Source organism: Argiope bruennichi, chromosome 11 (genome assembly GCF_947563725.1).
Source record: "Argiope bruennichi chromosome 11, qqArgBrue1.1, whole genome shotgun sequence".
NCBI lineage: Eukaryota > Metazoa > Arthropoda > Arachnida > Araneae > Araneidae > Argiope > Argiope bruennichi.
The window spans coordinates 77,983,160-78,001,760 of record NC_079161.1 but is presented as its reverse complement, the minus strand read 5'-3'; the positions used below and the strand labels follow the sequence as shown (position 1 = coordinate 78,001,760).

The window sequence follows — 18,601 nt, the reverse complement described above, 5'->3', positions numbered from 1 at the left end:
AAACAAAAATTGGCACAAAACTACACTTGTAGTCACAAAATCCCATACTAATTTGATACATTTAAGTTTGTTGAGTTATCACTTTTATACGTTTTTGAAAATACCCTAGTTGGATTTGGCTCAAAATTTGATAAGTGTCTACACTGTATATAAATATATAGTATGTACCGAATTTTAGCTATCTTGGTCATTTCGTTTTGTAGTTGTGTTAATTTATAGTCGAACAGCCGGATAAAAAGACTTCATCTCAATGGATTTTGCTCAAACAAATCTGCATATTTGATATAAAAATCGTATACGAAATTTTATCCCGACACAAATAGCCAAACGGGTATTTTCCAAAAATGTGTTTTTCTAACTCAGCGAAGTCTAAAAAGTAGAGATTCATCAAAATTTTGAGCTCCAATTTTTTCACGATTACAATATTTCTTCTATACTACGTATACGATAAAGTAAATAATCTATACTTATAATAAAGCTCAATGTGTGTGTGTGTGTGTGTGTGTGTGTGTGTGTGTGTGTGTGTGTGTGTGTGTGTGTGTGTGTGTGTGTGTGTGTGTGTGTGTGTGTGTGTGTTGGCGCTCTACAGGCCAGACCGTTTGACCTACAGCTACCAAATTTGGTACACGCATACCTTGGAGGTTGGAAATGTGCACCTGGGGTTCCTTCTTTCGAATTTTTAATTAGAATTTTAATTATTAATTAAAAACTAACTTTCCCGCCAAAACAATCTTCCATTTTCCCCACCGCCAAATGAGTAAGGCTTCAGTTTTTTTTTCTCCCAACAGAAATGAGGCTAGGGTTAACATTTTTCGGTGGATTATTTGAAACGATTCTGTTTGTTTTCTTAATGTTTGATGCATTTAAAATGAAACATTGTTAATGAATCGATCTTTCAGATTCATTCTGAAGTACTTTTGAATTAAAATAAAACAGAATAAAGGAAATTAAAAATGTATAATCTACATAGCGTTACCCCAACTGGCGCAGAAAAATTCACGTATTTGCGTTACGTAACTGGCGTTGAAAATTCACACATGCGCATTGTGTTCTGAATTCCGCATTGTGTTGACAATTATTATCAAAGGTTCCGGACTGGATTTAAATTATTTTTAGGTTCGTTGTATGCTTTTGTAATTAAAATGTATTTATGTTAGTTATATATTTTTTGTATATGCTTATAGTTTTAAGTACATCGCTTTTTAAGTAGTTTTTTTAAAACCTGTTTTCAACCGTTCATTTTAAACGATTCGTTTTATTTTCTTAGTGTTTGATGCATTTAAAATTAAACATTGTTAATGAATCGATCTGCTCATAATAATCTAAGAAAATTTTGTTGACAAATTCTTGAGATATTAAATAAATTAAAAAAGATATTCTTTAGTGCCCATAAAGTTTAAACGCTGAGTGACTATTTTCAATAATCAGATTATAAAAAAAAAACTTTGTTTCAGTAAAAAATATTATTATATTAATTGCAGATTAATCCTTTCCACTTTAATTTAAAGTATAAATTCTATGGGAGCCAACAGAAAATTAGAGAGATACATATCACGTTATGACTGAAGGCCTTTATAATATTATGAATGAATTATATGACTGTCAAAATTTGAAGTTTTAAAATATTTTGATGAAGAAGCTATTAAAGTAGGAATTGCATAAAATATTTAATTATTAAAATTTTAACGGACATTAAGATTGGCGAACCGGCTGGTCGCCAAAGGCGGCTAGTAATAAATAAATAAAATCGTAACTACATAAAAAATTTGGTTGTAGTATTTTTCTAGCTATTTTGGAAGATGGACATTGTTAGTCTAATACAAAACATCAAAATTTTACGTACAACTAATCATAATTGGGGACCAGTTAATTTGCTAGAAATACTGATAATGATTCATTTCGATTAAATCTATAAAGCATCATTGGATTATGGCTTCCTTAACAAAATAAGCATCAAATAGCACTAGACAAAGGGGCATATTATATAAAGAATTTTACACCTGCGCAGTTTGTTTCGCACATGAACTTTCTGGCTGGTATACTGGTAATTACTTCCTCATATACGTAATATAAATAAAATATTGTAATCGTCAAAAAATTCGGGGTCGAAATTTTGATGATTCTTTGCTTTTTAAATCCCTCCCCCCCGAGTTCGAAAACCACATTTAAAAAAAATGTCCGTCTGTCTGTAACAAAGATAACTTAAAAATGTTTTGCTCTAGAAGGATGAAATTTGGTATACAATCTGTACACTAAATTTGTAGATTTCTACCAAAATTTTAACAATATCCATTTGAAGGAAGTCTATCTGTCCAGCTGTTCGAATATAAGTTAACATGATAACTATAAAAGACGAGAGCTAAATAGATAAAACTCGATACACATAGTAGACATTGATCAAATTCTGAGTCTCGCCAAATTCCAATCAAATTCTCGCCAAGGATGACACGATAGATTCAGTAAAACACCAAAGTTTAATATTTCTTAACCACTGTAACAAAGCCATGTAATAACACGTTTATTAGACTATGCGAGAAAGTTTCGGGTAGACCACTCCCGCTAGTTTTTAATAATAAATAAATGTTTTCAACTTAGCTTGATCATGTTCTTCATACTTTTAAGCATGAAACTGCAATAGACAAAAAGCCATATTATTTTAATAGATATACACCTATTCTGTTTAGTACATAGGTGAATCCTTCAAATAAAATCAAGTCTTAAGACATCATACTGCCATTAAAAGTATGCGGGTAATTTATTTTCAAATAGAACATAATCTTTCACTTTAATTTTTTCTTTTCCCTTCTCATGAAACTGTCCAGATAATAAACAGAATATTTCGTCCTTAGCTTTCAACAAGGAAGAGAAATTAAGTGATTAAATGTTTGATGAAATAACAAGACGGTTTGAATTTCATTGTAATAATGAAATCTATAACTGAAAATCAATGGATTTTTTTTTTTTTCCTTTTAAACCGGTGGAAAAAAGCATTTCTACGAAATAATATGTTTGAAAGCTATTGTGGATCATTCATGATCATTCCACTTCATTCCTTTATTCATATCATCCATTTATACGAATCATTCAACATTCTTTCTCCCTTTTTAAGTCCAGAATTGAATTAAGTTCTATAGCAGCCTTATAAGCTAAGACATTTTTGGATGCGCTTTCCAATATCCGACTTCCATAACATTATATTACTACGGTAAATCTTTAAAATCTGTCCTTGGTTTAACGGTGAAAAATTCAGTAGGCACAATAACAAACAAAGACGCCTTAATCTATATGAAAAGATGAATTTGAAGAGATAAAACTGCACTTGAGGTAAACTATAACCGAAAATCGGTAGCGAACAACCGTAACAGTACAAAGCTTTCAGAGGGAACTCGCTCAACTATTCGTTCGAGCTCCATTCAACTGACTCTTTTCACACGACTTATCGACTCTTAGCTTTTCTGTCGACTTTTCATAGTTTCAATGACCGAGCAAAGAGACTTCTAGAAAGATATCGTAACCACTCCTCATTGATATATCGCCAAAATTCCAGCAGTTTCAGAAACTTTCGTTTTTGTTGCCAAGACCTGGTGCCATTAATCCAGAATCTATTCACTATCTGTTAGAGCTATCAATAAAACTGTCTTCCTTGAAATGAAAGTGACTGCGTAGGGAAACAATATTACAAATTTCTAACAATATTTTTTGTTGATTCCAATTTAATCTCTAATAAGCAATTTTAATTATATATGCAAATATTATGATAACCTTAAATAACATGTCTATTGTCTATTAAATTCAATAAATGTCTATTAAATTCAAGAGTTCGATTTAACCCGCAAAATAGATAAACATTTCTAAAACAATGCACACGCAACAAAAATATGAATTTTATTTCCAGAGTTAATCAGCGAATTGTAAAAAAGAAAAATAAAATGTTCGGCCACACTAATTTGTAAAAACTTGAACAATTTAAAGAATAATGTTCAAAAATTGAAACGATATTTAATTTTAATAAGAATGAATATACAACACTTGTATATCAAATGAAAACAAAAATTAAATTATTTTGAAAATCATGTAAAAATTATATATCATGAGACCACGAAGCCTTTGTGTGGGTATCTATTTAATATTCCGTCCTAATCCATGTCAAGTAAAGCTTTCTACTTTCGGTATCTTCAATCCCTTACTTGACCTCCTCCCCGTCTTTTTTTATCGGTTAACGTCTCACGCACTTTACAGCCTCCCCTTCCACACACACTTGTGCACTAACTATTTTTCACAGCATTTCCGTACTCATTTCCCCAATGGAACAGGCTCCAATCTTTCATTCCACTTCAAGCCAATACTGATCCGTTCCCACATCGAATATCGGTCTTAGCAGGAAATGTTCGAAAATGAGCACCATAATGTGCAATAAATTCTCACACACGACAGACACTCGATGGAGGAAACTCTTCACTACAATCCTTCGCAAATATCTGATATAGGTCCCACGAGCAGATGGGATCAATTCAACTCTACGTGCAGCGCACATTAAATGCCGAGCCAATTCGATTCTGCAACTCATTGAATATTTGGCAAGAGATAGAAAGACGCAATGTCTTAGAGACGTGCAGTCATCAAATGTATAGTTTAGGTTTTAGTCCAATCCATGGCGGATCGCCATTAGGGTAAATCTGCGGTATTCACTAATATTATCTTAAAAAATTTGCTTTTATGGACTTTTTGACTGGTTAACCTCATCAGGCGCTGGATTAAACTTTTTATTTGACGTCATAAACTTGATTTCGTTTACATTTCTTTCCCTTGACTAAATGAAGGTTTCGGTAAGTCAAGTCAACCAACTGACTCTCCGATCCGCCCGAAGGCACACGGATTTAAACCATAAGGCTGAATGACCGGATCGCCGCAACAGCAACACTGGCGGGAACTGTGGTTGAGTCCTAAGGGCCATCACCGACCACGATACAACCCTCCCTGAAGGAAGTACGTCCCGTCATCGATGGGAGGAATCAGATCCCCCACCTATTTGTTTACCCACCAGGGTGGCGAGATCCAACCACCATGCCAGAAGCATCTCATCCTCATTTCGAGGTGCCCCCGAGGGGTTTGAAGGTTTCGGTAAAACGGCGATCCTTTTTTTGGAGCATTTTCAGTACCTCTTTATAGCTCCATTAAATTGTTAAACGAATGATTGGATTAAGAGCAGCTGCAAAAGCGTTCTGTGAAGCAACCTGAAAGTTAAGTCCATTGGATCATTTGCTTACCTTTCATTGTTGCCATTCGACGATAAGTAATATGACCGATTTATATGCTACATACATTAGACATATTATGTGTAAAGATTTCGCTAAGAAAACTTCTTGCGCAGTAGAGCTCCTTCTTGAGTTAACGAAGCGCCAATGTTTACATGCACAATCCTATAACTAGTACGCAAATGCTATTATTGATAGTACTAAGTTCTAATAGCCGTACGCAACTGGTTCTACAACAAATCAAATCGGTGAGCCGAACAAATCAAACCGGATCTAAAATACGGTGTATCAGCCAACTGCGATCAACGGTGCAATCGAGTAACTAGTTGAAACCCATAATCTCAAATAGCAATATTTAATGTAAATTATTAGAAAAGGACGATCAGTAGCACTATGAATTGTCAGATGTAACTGCCCCACATATGAAATGTCACTTTAATACCGCTCTTAACAAACAGTTAACAACTGAGTAAATCGTCGAAGCACGGGGCATACGATCTAATGGGATCTATTAGCCGAATGCAATCGGTGTAACAGACTGTTCTGTCAGTTATCATTTACAATTTGCTGAGAACAACAATCAGAACTAATGACCGTTCGATGTAATAAGTAAGTCCGATGTAATAAAATAACAGACACACATTATTCTAAACCAGTGAAGTGGTTTCCCCCAAACTTTCTCATGCATTCTCCAATAGGTATGTTAATTTCTTCCGAACTTTACCTAATATTATAGTGTACTAAAATAATTCATCGTACAGTAAAGAAAGCCAGTACTTGTGTATTATTAACCACACACCACTGGCAAAAAACAGTTATGAAGTAACCAATTGGCGTGCATTCTTTGGTGAGAGGGTGATTAATTGCGGGGATGTAGTTAACACATATTCAATATCCAGATACTTGTGTATTTTAATTTCCTTTCTTTTTTACTGATAGACAACCAAAACTTGAAACAGAACTGCTATTATAGTTGTAAGATCATATAACAAATTTCATTTAAGTCATAGTGTATTTGATTTATCAAGTTCAAATAGGAAAGTACAGGGAGAGACACTGTTGTTGCTTTGATACATATGGTGCAAACTTTGACAGAGATAAATGCTTTAGATGCTTAAATCAAATTTCTTTTACCTATGTTGTCAAGTTTTTGAATTATCATGGTTTACAAGCATGCAAAAGTACAAACAGACTGATAGTCAACCCTTTGACAGATTTATCTCTAAACATCATAGAAATCTACACTTTAAATGCAAAATAATGTATGCCAAATTTTATACATCTAGCTTTTATCATTTTGTAGTGATCACAGTAAAATGCATTTAAACAGGCTGGACAAACAGACTTCTGAATGGAATTGTTCAAAATTTGATAGAAATCTACAAATTTGATGTTATGACCATAAACAAATTTCATCCATGTAGTTCAAACCATTTTTCAAGTTAATATATTATTTAATTGACAGACATAATTATGATAAAGAGGTTCTTTTGGGGGGAGGGGGGAGTCAAGAAGGTTTAAAATCTGGAGATTATTTTTCAAGCATGTTTTTAAATCAATTTTATATATATATATATATATATATATATATATATATATATATAATGGGATTGATCTAAAAGTCAAATTTTTTAATCATAACAATACTTTCTCTTTGTATACATTATATATAAAAAAGTAAAATGTGATTTTAGAACTCGGAGAAATCTGAAATGTGTAATGTAATGTAAAAATATCAAAATCTCAAGCTCAGTATCTTTAATGATTACAATGTCTTTCTCTTTATGCATTTGTATTCGAGAAAGCTGTAATTTTCAAGTTAACTGTTTATTTAAATTTGAATTTAAAGGCATTAAATGTTTTAATTAATTTTTTTTAACTTAATTTTTAAATTAAAAATGAAATAATTTTATTAATTAATTAAAAATAAAAATTCAAAAATTACATAGGCACAGTAAATTAGATGTGCAAGATATGAACATGAATTCATACCAAAGAGACCAAAAATGTAGTTCATCATAAATATGGCTCGCCATATTCAAAACTATAACCTCTGAATGAGCTATGCTTTCAAATTCGTTAATTTGTGAAAAACTAATGTTTAAAGAAAATTAATTTATATAAACTAACATCAAAGAATTTAGAAAAGGATTTTGAAAACAAAATTTTTAGGCAAAAAATATAAGATTTAATAAAAATTATGAACTATAAACTAGTCAGAAAGTGAGATTAATTTAATTTAGAAAGCCAAACCAATCAACCATTAAAGTAAATTTAAATGTAATATTTTCATTCTTAATTGTTGAAAATATAATTGATGAACTATAATCTCATTACTATACTCTAGTTCCTCTAGCATAAAAATTCTTTTTTTAAAATTTCATTTAAATTAGAGCTTCTAGTGGGTGAGGTTCTAATCTCAATAAGAGAATGTGTAAGAATTTTTTAAGGTGGCAAAAATCTGTGAAATAATACTTTTTTAGATGTCCTGTAGCATGTGATGTTTCACATGTCATTATTACAAATAATTGAAAATAAATACTATATGGAAAATACTATATGTTAATACAAATATACAGTTAAAGTAAAAATTTCTGAGCCCTAAGTGAAATATTAAATTTTATTTCAGGCCAAATCAGATCATAAGTGGAAAATATTTAATATTAATAATTAAATTATCAAATTTTACATAATCAAAAATGGTCTTAGTTACTTTGTGAAACACGTTTTACTGTAAACATTCAATATAGATAATGAAACACTGCTATCTAAGAAGACAATTTATATAATGCAAAAGTTTTTAAAGATACTTCATTACAAGCAATGAAGCATCATTATCATTTTAAAAGAATGTTTTAATTCATTTTCATAAACTTCAAAAGATTATCAAAGCATTTATGGAAGTAAAGTACAATAAAGAATATATTTTGTAAATTATTTAAATAATACTACACTTCAGCTGTGTATCCCCCCTCTAAAATTTTAATTGCAAAAGCAAATAGTTTTAGTTTATATATTATTTATTGTAGCTAAGCTGAAGTTCTTATAGTGCTCATAACAACTTTTTGTTGCATGATAAAATTTCATACTCTGAGATATGAAAGTATTTCGAAATATACAAAACCAATATCCTGATAATGTTGATATCTTTTGTTGTTTCTATCTCACACTCTGTGCATGCGTACGTGTGTGCGTGTAAATGCACACACAACAAAAGTGATATAACAGCACACTTTAAAAAACAAAAATGTATGAAAATGCCTTACAAAGCAAAATAAAAAAAAAGACATTCTTTTAAGGCTATAAATATTAAAGAATTAAAAAAATTAAATAAATTATAAACTTGTTGACATTCATAGATATTTTCCTTTCAGATCCTTATAAGAGAAAGTAAACTATTACAGCTTATTTCACTAATATTAATTCTGGATTTTCTTTCTTTGAAAATAAACTTGAAATGGAAATTCACAATTTCCAAGTGAAAAAAATTATTTTATTACTGCTGGTAAGTAACTTTTAAATTTAGTGGTAGCTGTTCAGTTTAAATATTTCTTAAAATAAATATTTCACAAAAATATTTTTCAAGAGAATACTCTTAAAATGCAATTTTTATAAAAATAACTAAGCTTTCACAGCAAAGTTATTTTTATAAGAACTTCATTTTAATAAATTTGCCACAAAATTTGTAATTGTAATTACTTCAGTTTATTTTAGAAAATTAACAATATATCTTTCCCCAAAGAATAATTCTACTAATTAAAGAAAATAATTTGTATTTAACAAGATATATCTCCAATAGGCAACATGAAAGCAAAATGAGAGAAAGAGAATCATAAATAATAAAGTAAAGACAATTTTTGCTTGGGGTCAACAAGATGGATAAATAGTATCAAAACAGAGCTGCCAAATATCCAATTCAGACAAAACTAAATTCAAAACAAGTTTTTTTTTTTTTTTTTTTCACAAGATGTTTTATTTAGTTGAATTTATGCAAGTTAATTTTTATGCTTTCTACAGCTATTCCTTGTATGCTCTATTCTTTTACTTACTGATTCAATTTTTCCCCCATTAGAGGGAATCCCAAATTTTGTTGATTATTACAATTTTATGAGTGCACGCTGCCCAACCAAGGTTCCCACTCAAATCTAGAAAAAAAATTCCTGGTGTTTTCCTTGTATATATATTCAAGATAAAAGAAAATGCATAAATCTGACTCATGTGCTAGTTATAAGGAGTGGAAAAAGTAAGGGAAGGAAGCAATAATCTAACATTGCTTCAATTCGGAAATCTCATGGAAAAAGAATTGTCTTGCAATCAAAACTGGAATGATCCATACAGGAAAGAAAAAAAAAAGGTAAGTTTTCGCATTATACAATCACAAATGTTTCGATTTGGAAGTTATGACTATGATCTCTCATTCCTGTAATCTTTAGAGATTGGCTTTTTTTTAGATGGGAAAAATAACCAGGAAACTTATAATTCCCTGTATTTTCCTTGTTTTTATGAAAATTTTCAAATTCCCCTGCACTTAGAGGATTTTTAGACCATTTTTAAATTCCCTGTATTTTCCAGATTTTTCCCTGTTCTCTTGGTGGTTTGGCAACCTTGCCAAACAAAATAAATAATTAAAATTTAAAACAAAAATACAATTCTTTTTAAACAATTGATATAGCTTTGTGGCTCTAGTGATCAAGATACCAGTATCCAAATGATATGTATTAAGACATTCTAACAATATAAAAAATGAAAAACATCATCAAATTTCAGTTTTCATTACTTTTAAAGAAATGTGTATGTGCAAAGTATTACAACTATATTAAAAAATTGCTCACTTTTGTTGACTTTGTTTCTGCCTTTCTTTTTCTTGTTTTAGACGTCTTTCTTCTTCTAATCGTTGTTGTTCTTCTTCTAACCTCATCTGTTCTTCTTCTTCTGCTTCTTGTCTTTTCCTTTCTTCTTCTTCTAGCCTGAAATTTAAAAATAACATAATAATATTAAATTAGAAAACCAGATTAGCCAATTCTTCTAACAGTGAAGCCAAAAAATTTCAACCATAAATAAGTTTACAAAGAATATACACTACACAGGACGTACCAAAAGATTTTGGCCCATTTTTAAAATTAAATATAAAATCAATTAATTAACGAAGAAGAGTACACTAAAATTGTTCTCTTAGTATAATATTTTTTAATGGTTGATAAAAAGTTTAATTTCTAATGCTGGCAATAAATAACAATGTATCTCAAAAGGGGAAAAAAAAGAAAAGGTGGGGGAGAAGACATAAAACCACCATTGTTGCTTCTGCTTATTTATATTTTCATTCACACCTGGATTTTCGATGACATAAAAAAAAAATAATAATATATGTAACTCTTGCTACATATCCCGCGATTTCCACAGGCAATGTAGAAGTAGCAAAATTTGCACAACCTGCAATTTCCATGGGGATGCATTTTTCCATTTATTTACCTGTGCAACCTGCTCTTTTCCCGTTCATGGTTTCATTTCGGCTTTTCTGGTTTCATTCAGATCTAGATTAACAGATAGCATTAGTTGTCCAAGATTCTGCGAAATATACAAGCATGCTTTGCAGCATTTTGCACGTTCTTTTCAAAGCGTAAAGACATCTGACAGAAAACATTTTGCAATTTTAGAACCTATTTTGATAAAAGAATTATGCAGCGAAAGGGTTAATGGGAATCACTAGTAATAGTATAAAATAATTATTTAGAACTGTAAGCTATACAATAATGAAATAAATTTGCAGTGCCTGTTTGTCTGAAAATTTAATCATACATTGTACAAAATAAGGATTTAGAATTGTAAGCTTTACAAAAATTAAATAAATTTACAGTATCTGTTTGTTTAGAGTGTTTATGATATTTTTAAGGTATTTTGTCTATTTGATGCATTCAGAATTAATTCATTCTTAGTTGAGGAAAAAAAAATGAAAAAACAAAAAGAATATTAATACAACCAGTAGTCAATTATTAATAACATGAGCTCTAAGAAACCAGCTTTTATAATGGAGAAAACATAATATATTTTTTGCATTTCATTAAATCTTTGTTATCTGATTATAATCCAAGTAATGAAAAAGTATTACACAAATATATATCAATTCTTTGCTTTTGAGATTATTCATTGTAAATGGAAAAAGCAATCTTAACTATTTAAAGGGCTAAATTAATAAATTTGTATTACAAATTTTAATAAATATGTTTAAAAAAATTATAAGCCATTTCCTTTGACTAATTTAAAATGACACTGGAATCATACTATTAATAAAACGAACAAATTAATTAACCAAACCAGTATTATATTACTTTTCTTATTCCACTGGATAGTTAAACATTCTAAAATATTTTTCAATCAAATTTATTTCAAGAAATTGAATGTATTACTTGCAAATACTTGTGAAAACTATGGAGGGGGAAAAATTATTAACTTCCCACTTCTTTTTTTTATAAAATTTGTTATTTTTTAATGAGTTTAATTTATTTAAAAATTAAAAGTTTGGTAGAAAATAAATAAATTTCTGGAAAGGTTAATAAAAGGAGAAAAATTAATACCTTCTCCTCTCTTTCTCTTCTAAGTCGCACTTGTGAGCCAGAACAAAAGGACGGAAGAGAGGGCATATGTTATTTAATAAATTTATAAACCCTGCTTTGGCATCTCTTTGTGACATATCCCCTAATGTTTGCCATGCTTGCCTAGAAAAGATATTCCAAAACTTTACAAATATCAGAATTAAACAACATTATATTAAAAATACATCAAAATATGTCAAAAACATTTGACTACTTCAATTTTTTTTCAAAAATATGGTTACTTCTGTAAGTTATTTAAATAAACTAAATGTATTTAAAAATATAAGATATTATTTGATTAATTTAGACACAGTATTAGATTAATTTAGAATAATTTATTTGCAATGCCTTATAAATGCACAAATGTAATAAGAAGGATAAAACAAAAATGTAACTATATTTAACATAAAGCATATTCCAATTAAAAATAATAAAGATTCTTTACAGCCAATATATCTAATGTTGAATTTTCAAAGATAAAAATATATATATATATATATATTGATTGTTTTATCTAATTACAATTTAAAAAAATAAGTTTGAAATCTTGTCAATAAAAGAATAAGCAAACTAATTAAAGATACCAACAAAACTAGAATAATTTCCCCCCTTTTTCAATATTCAAATAACAAAACTGTTAAAATACATCTTGCATATGAAAGAAGAAATAAATGTAATGATATAACATATTAATATCTCAAATAATATTTGCAGTGTCTTTCATATAATAGATCAGAATGGATTTTTCAGATAAATCAGATGCAATTTTCCCAAAAATTAATCAGATATCAGAATGGAATTAATGGGAGATAATTTTTCATGCAACCAATTTAATTAATGACAATAAATATAAATACTTTCACTTGTTACTCATACGAAAGTTTAATTTTAACAAAAACTTATAAGAAAAGCTATAAACGTATACTAAACTGGATTTCCGGTCTATTCATACACTGTTTTTGCAGAAATTAGTTATCATTAGAAAATACATAATTTTCAAGAAAAAGGAAAAGCGTCATATAAAATAATAAATTCAAGAATTTCTCAATTTTTTCAGATTTGAGCATATCATAAAATCTAAAATATATTGTTTGTGCACACACTCGCTGGCACAACCCCTTTTCACATGTGAGGGGGGGGGTCATTCATGCACCTCACAGAAAGAACACAAGGAAGAGAACAATCATGCCCTAACCAGGACTCAAACCCGGGACGCTTAGACCACGGGGCAGACGCGCTACCCCTAGGCCAGGACATCGGCAAACCATTAGTTAACTATAAGGTAAAAATTAAAACTCATATAATATAGTCACCTGTATATGATAAAAAACGGTTGAATTAACTATGAAAACAAATAAGATCATGTTGTATCAATTTCTGATATACAAACATTTTACTTTAAATCAATTTTCTCCAAACGTTCAATTTCATCTATATATCTTTAGTTGCTGAAGTGTTTCTTATTAAAAATCATAAAGAAATATTCCTTTTATTTCCCCTTAAACAAGGGAAAAGCAGAAATATGTTTGTGCTGCATATTGCAACTCTTACTTTAATCAGCATATGTTATTATTTCTTATTACAATTTGTTATTTATATTTTTTTTATTGCTATTAATCAAATGTGTTAATCAGCACTTTTGTTTACAAGTTTGTGCTCCATGTTTTCAACGTATTGACATTTGATGATATTTAATCAGCTGTGAGTTACTGAGTGCTAGCTGTGTTTGGTTACCAGCTGAATCTCTATAAATATTGGTTGCATATAATAACTAACTTCTTAGTCATGGTTATCATGATGTATAACTTCTTAGTCATGGTTATCAAAAAAGTATGATTAGTCAATAAAATATGATTTAAATGTTGATTTGTTGAAAATTAGTTCTTTCATGTATTCATAGCTTTACACCTGTTATGTTCATTGTTTACATGAACCTTCCCAATGAAGTCAAGTTATATGATGTGCATAATTAAATGAAAAAAACACAATCAGTGACATCTAAAATCCATAGTCGTAACATCTTACAAGGCACTTTATGTCTTTTATCTCATATAAAATCAAAAGTAGATTTTTAAAGTTTAAGTGTTTTATTTGTAACTAAAACCGTTGATAATTGGTTTACAAAAGTTCATGGTTGCAACAAATTTCATTTAAATATTTTGTGTAGCAAAATACTTTTAAACTTCAAATTTTGACAGATGTATAGCTCATATTATTTAAGAAGCCTTTCACCATTCTGTTAAATTGTGATGTGTGTTTCTCTTTCTTTCTTTGTATTTTTATATTTGTATCTTTATACATCAAAATACATCACAGGAAAAAACAGTTATGTTTCAAAATGGAGACACTTTAAAAATTATACACAATTGTTAAATTTTAGTTGTAATTACAAGAAAATTTTAAAATTTCATTAAAAACATGCCTTATACTGAAACTCAACATGGAAAAAGCTAATCTCCAGATCTTGATCATCAATAATGAATAAAATAGCAAAAATGAAATAGTAATAACAAAGAAGATCATTTGATTTCCAATTCAATCACAAAATATATTATTGTAAAAGATTAAAAAATTTACTGTTAAAATTATTATTTATTATTAAAATTTAATTATTAGTATTTAAATAACTATTTAAAAATAAGAAGAAAAAACATATATTAAAAAATTTGTATCATTGAAAGGATAATTTTGAATTTTAAGATGATGTAAAAATTATTTTTAGTGCTGTAATAATTTTGGAAGCTTGATGAAAAAAAAATGTCAAAATTTACACTAATTTTTAACTAATTATATTTTTAAAAAAAACTCCTATTGAAGTGTATTTTTCCAATCACTAAAGTAAACATGTTTTTAATTTCTCTAGATCAAATGCAGAATGTTAACATATACGCACACATACATTATTATTATTAGTAGAATGAATAAGTCTAGCAAATCTAATAGTAAGCTAGCTGGATTGAACTAATTTAAAGTATAATATAACTAGCAAATTTAAAAGTATTAAAGAACAACAGAATTAACATTTTTACAAATTCTTTTATTCCTCATATATTTATTTGATAACTCAAACATCTTATAAGAGGAATTATGATTATAACTGATTCCTTATGCTTCATGCTTCTATTGCATTTTTCCAAAAATTTCTTTAAAAATTGTTTTTCTTTAAAAAGAATTTTAAAAATTGAATAGTACGAATAGTATTTTCTGATACATAATGCCATTTTTTCCTGTCATCAGCACATTCAAATTGGAGAATTTATGATAATATTTTTTTTTTCTCTTTATTATTATATCTTCTAAATAATTTCCTGAATATCATACAGCATCATATTGTCATATCATAGTCATCAGCACATTCAAATTGGAGAATTCATGATAATATTTTTTTCTCTTTATTATTACATCTTCTAAATAATTTCCTGAGTATCATACGCACAAAAATGTACTTTCTAACATGACCCTTTGCAATCCTTCATATCATGAAAATGGGCTCCATTGCCAACTTTGATACTATTTTCTGAAAATTTCACTGATTTCATCAAAAAAAATTGAAAAGCATAATTCAGTATCTAGTACCAGCTCCATTAACAGAGATCAAAGTTGATCAATATCTGAAAAATCAATATTCTACAGTACAACAGTCAAGGTACAATAAATTTGTTATAGGAGCATCATAAAATAAATACCTTATAAACAGGATATTTGAATATTTTTTCATCATTTAATCACAATTAATTTTTATTAGCTTTATTCCCACATTTAAAAATTTTTAAAAAAATGAATTATTTGTTATAGTAATTACAGAAAGGCTGCAAAATTAATTTAAATGAAAGTGACATTTTTAAGTGACAAAAAATTTCATAATTCCTAAATTATTCATCCACCTAATACATGTATTGAGATCATTCTGCTTAAGTATTTTAATTATGCAGATAATTAATTGCAAATAATTAATAATGTAGAAAATTAATAATTATCTGTCACTCAGCTTGTGACAGCCATAAAAAAATACAATAAAACTCTTCCATTTTTGATGACTAGAATTAACATATTAGGAAAAAAAAAAGAAGAAGAAGAACTTTGTTGATTACATTATAATTTCAAGCAATTAATCATTTTGTTTGAATAATATAAGATCTTAAAAATAAGCTATTTCATAATTCAGTAAATTGTAGTACCATTAAAATAAACCATAGTCTTGATCCATAATCTAGTTTCAAAAACATTTATCACACAAAATGTTAAGAAAATATACAGACAACTTTTAATCTAAACTGTTTAAAAAATGCTAATTTCTAGTATTTCTCTCTGATCCGATTTTGCCAAAACAGCTGTTCGGGCAAAAGCGCTGTTACTGGCTTATATGCGATTCACCACAAGGTAATGAAATTTAAAACATTCAAAATAAAAGTGAAAAAAATAATGAAGTTTGAATAATTTACATTTTTTAAAATATCTTGGAACAATTATTAAATTCTATGCTTACCTCCGATCTCTCCCAATCACATCCAAGTAGCCAACAGGAGGGGACTTTTCCTCAATAAATTTTCCATGTGCCACTTGTTTACTAAAGGCAACTAGAGATAGCTTATCCTTATAGGTTATGTGAAAGGCCTTTCCTTCTTTTTCTGAAAATACATTTATACATTTAAAATGGTAAGATTTCAGTAATCAAATACTGTACTTAAATTTTTTTTATATAAATGCATAAAAATACTACAACAAATTGTGCTCTAAACATGTTTTGCTATTGTAATCATGAGTTTTAAGAACAAAATTGAATCCTATAACATAAATATATATATTTATATAAGTTTACATGATATAGCTCTACAATTAAAATAAACATGGCAAGTATTTGATTAAATATATTATCAAATTAGATGAAAGCTATGGAAATTTCAAAGGATTTATTGCAATTGGCCAAAAATAATTTAATCATGGGGAATGAATAAATGTATATGCTTTTATCACTTGTACTTCATTTTGACAATTTGAAACTACAAGTAGGATCTTTACTCTGGTATCAAAAATTTGCTTAACACATACTTATAAAAGTTTAAAAAAAACAGTTTTGACAAATACCACGTTTTAAAATTGCTACAACTATGGAATGAAACTACTAAAATAATACTTTCCTCAGTTTATTTCTTTAAAATAAAGCATTTTAAGTTAGTCCAATGGCTTTCATGGTTTTTAATATAATTATATTTTAGTTTTCAAAAATAAAATTAGAATAAGTGTAGCATATTAAACAAGGATAGCAAATGCAAAGAAAAAATTGATTTTCATACAGATTTTTATAATCAATTATTACTTTGCATTTGTTATCATTATTTCTTGAATTAAACACATAGTTATTGTACTTTCTATGTACTTGGAACAATCACAGTAAACACCTCAGGATTTTAAATACTATTAACATACAAGCATTAAAATACCACTTAAAACCAATGATCGATACTGAAATAATTACAAAAAAAATTTAATTCTATACATATAAAATAAGTTTTAATACGGCCACAACTGTCGCAGGAATTTGACAGATAAAATCTAAACTTATACTAGACATATATTTATTTTGTTTACATCAACTATAGAAATCAGTGGGCATAAGCAATCAAAGGAAAGAAAATAACAGCATTATTCATTAAATTCATTATTTTAAGAAATATATTTTCAATATTAAGTTCTTAATATTTTTATTACCTTCCACATCACCACTTACATGTCAGCGGTCAGACTTACCTTTCAAAAATGTTGCTGCTAATATATATAATTCATCTACATTGAAACCCCAGGATGACATAAATTCATCTTGGGGATCCTTACAATTGGAATGGGACAAAATTGTATTGTTTGTACCATTTATTGAATTATTTAGATTGTTTTGATTACACACATTTTCATTTAAGTCGCCGTTCATGGCAGCAGCCATCTTCTAGCAGACGAATTATGTTTTGTTGCCACTCCTACTTTCTACTTTATAAAAATCTGGTTTTTAAGAAACCGCCCCCCCCCCCTCCCAAAAAAAGAGAACAAAACAATAATCTGTTGGGTTAAGTAAAGAGAGATAATTTCCCAACAGAAAAATTAAGCAAAATATGAATATTCGAATAAATAGTAAAGAAAATGGCATGTGCTAACCGTAGGGGGTCGTTTCCTCGAAAATTTCTCGTATACTCTCCAATAAAGGTCTTAACACTCCCCCCTGTATGGGTGTTGACGAACAATTGCTAAGGATTTTAGATCTTTAGTGTGAATCTAATATTTTAAATGAATCTTTTGCGTGATTATCTATTTTCGATGTCTTTTTACCGACTACTTGAAACCAAATACCAAGATTTGACTCGGAATTGCATTTGTAATCACAAGAGCACATACCAAATTTCATTGATTTAAGTCATTGCGTTTATGAGCTATTGAATTTGTAGTGAAGAGCTTATAAGCCAGTTAAAAGCGACGAAACACAGGCAATTGCTTTTGTCTTGTGGTCTTGTTGCTCGGCTGCGAACCACAAGGTCCCAGGCTCTATCCTCGCGCATTACAATCCGCTACATTGGTGACCTCGGACGATGAACCTTCAACCTTCGTACAGCTGTTGTGGCGCCATCTACACACAGCAATCCGAAGTCGTCAGACTCACTTGACGCAGCAACACCGACAGACTCATTTGGCGCAACAGCAATCACTCACCCACACACGCTCGCCATAACGCTTGGCGCTGCTCAAATGGGTACAGGTGCATTTGACTTA

At 29.1% G+C, this 18,601-nt stretch overlaps 1 protein-coding gene across 2 annotated transcripts in view; it reads right to left on the bottom strand.

Annotated features, from left to right (window-relative positions):
* Nucleotides 1–17,794, bottom strand: part of LOC129957063 (Golgi resident protein GCP60-like) — a 65,357-nt gene extending 47,563 nt beyond the window's left edge. For both annotated transcript variants that reach the window (XM_056069199.1, XM_056069200.1), the window contains exons 1-4: nucleotides 17,594–17,794; nucleotides 16,332–16,473; nucleotides 11,828–11,968; nucleotides 10,088–10,222 (exon numbers count right to left, since the gene is read on the bottom strand). In XM_056069199.1, the coding sequence (XP_055925174.1) occupies nucleotides 10,088–10,222; nucleotides 11,828–11,968; nucleotides 16,332–16,473; nucleotides 17,594–17,783 (608 nt within the window). In that variant the 5' untranslated portion in view covers nucleotides 17,784–17,794. The remainder of the gene's footprint in view (nucleotides 1–10,087; nucleotides 10,223–11,827; nucleotides 11,969–16,331; nucleotides 16,474–17,593) is intronic.
* Nucleotides 17,795–18,601: the final 807 nt, after the last annotated feature.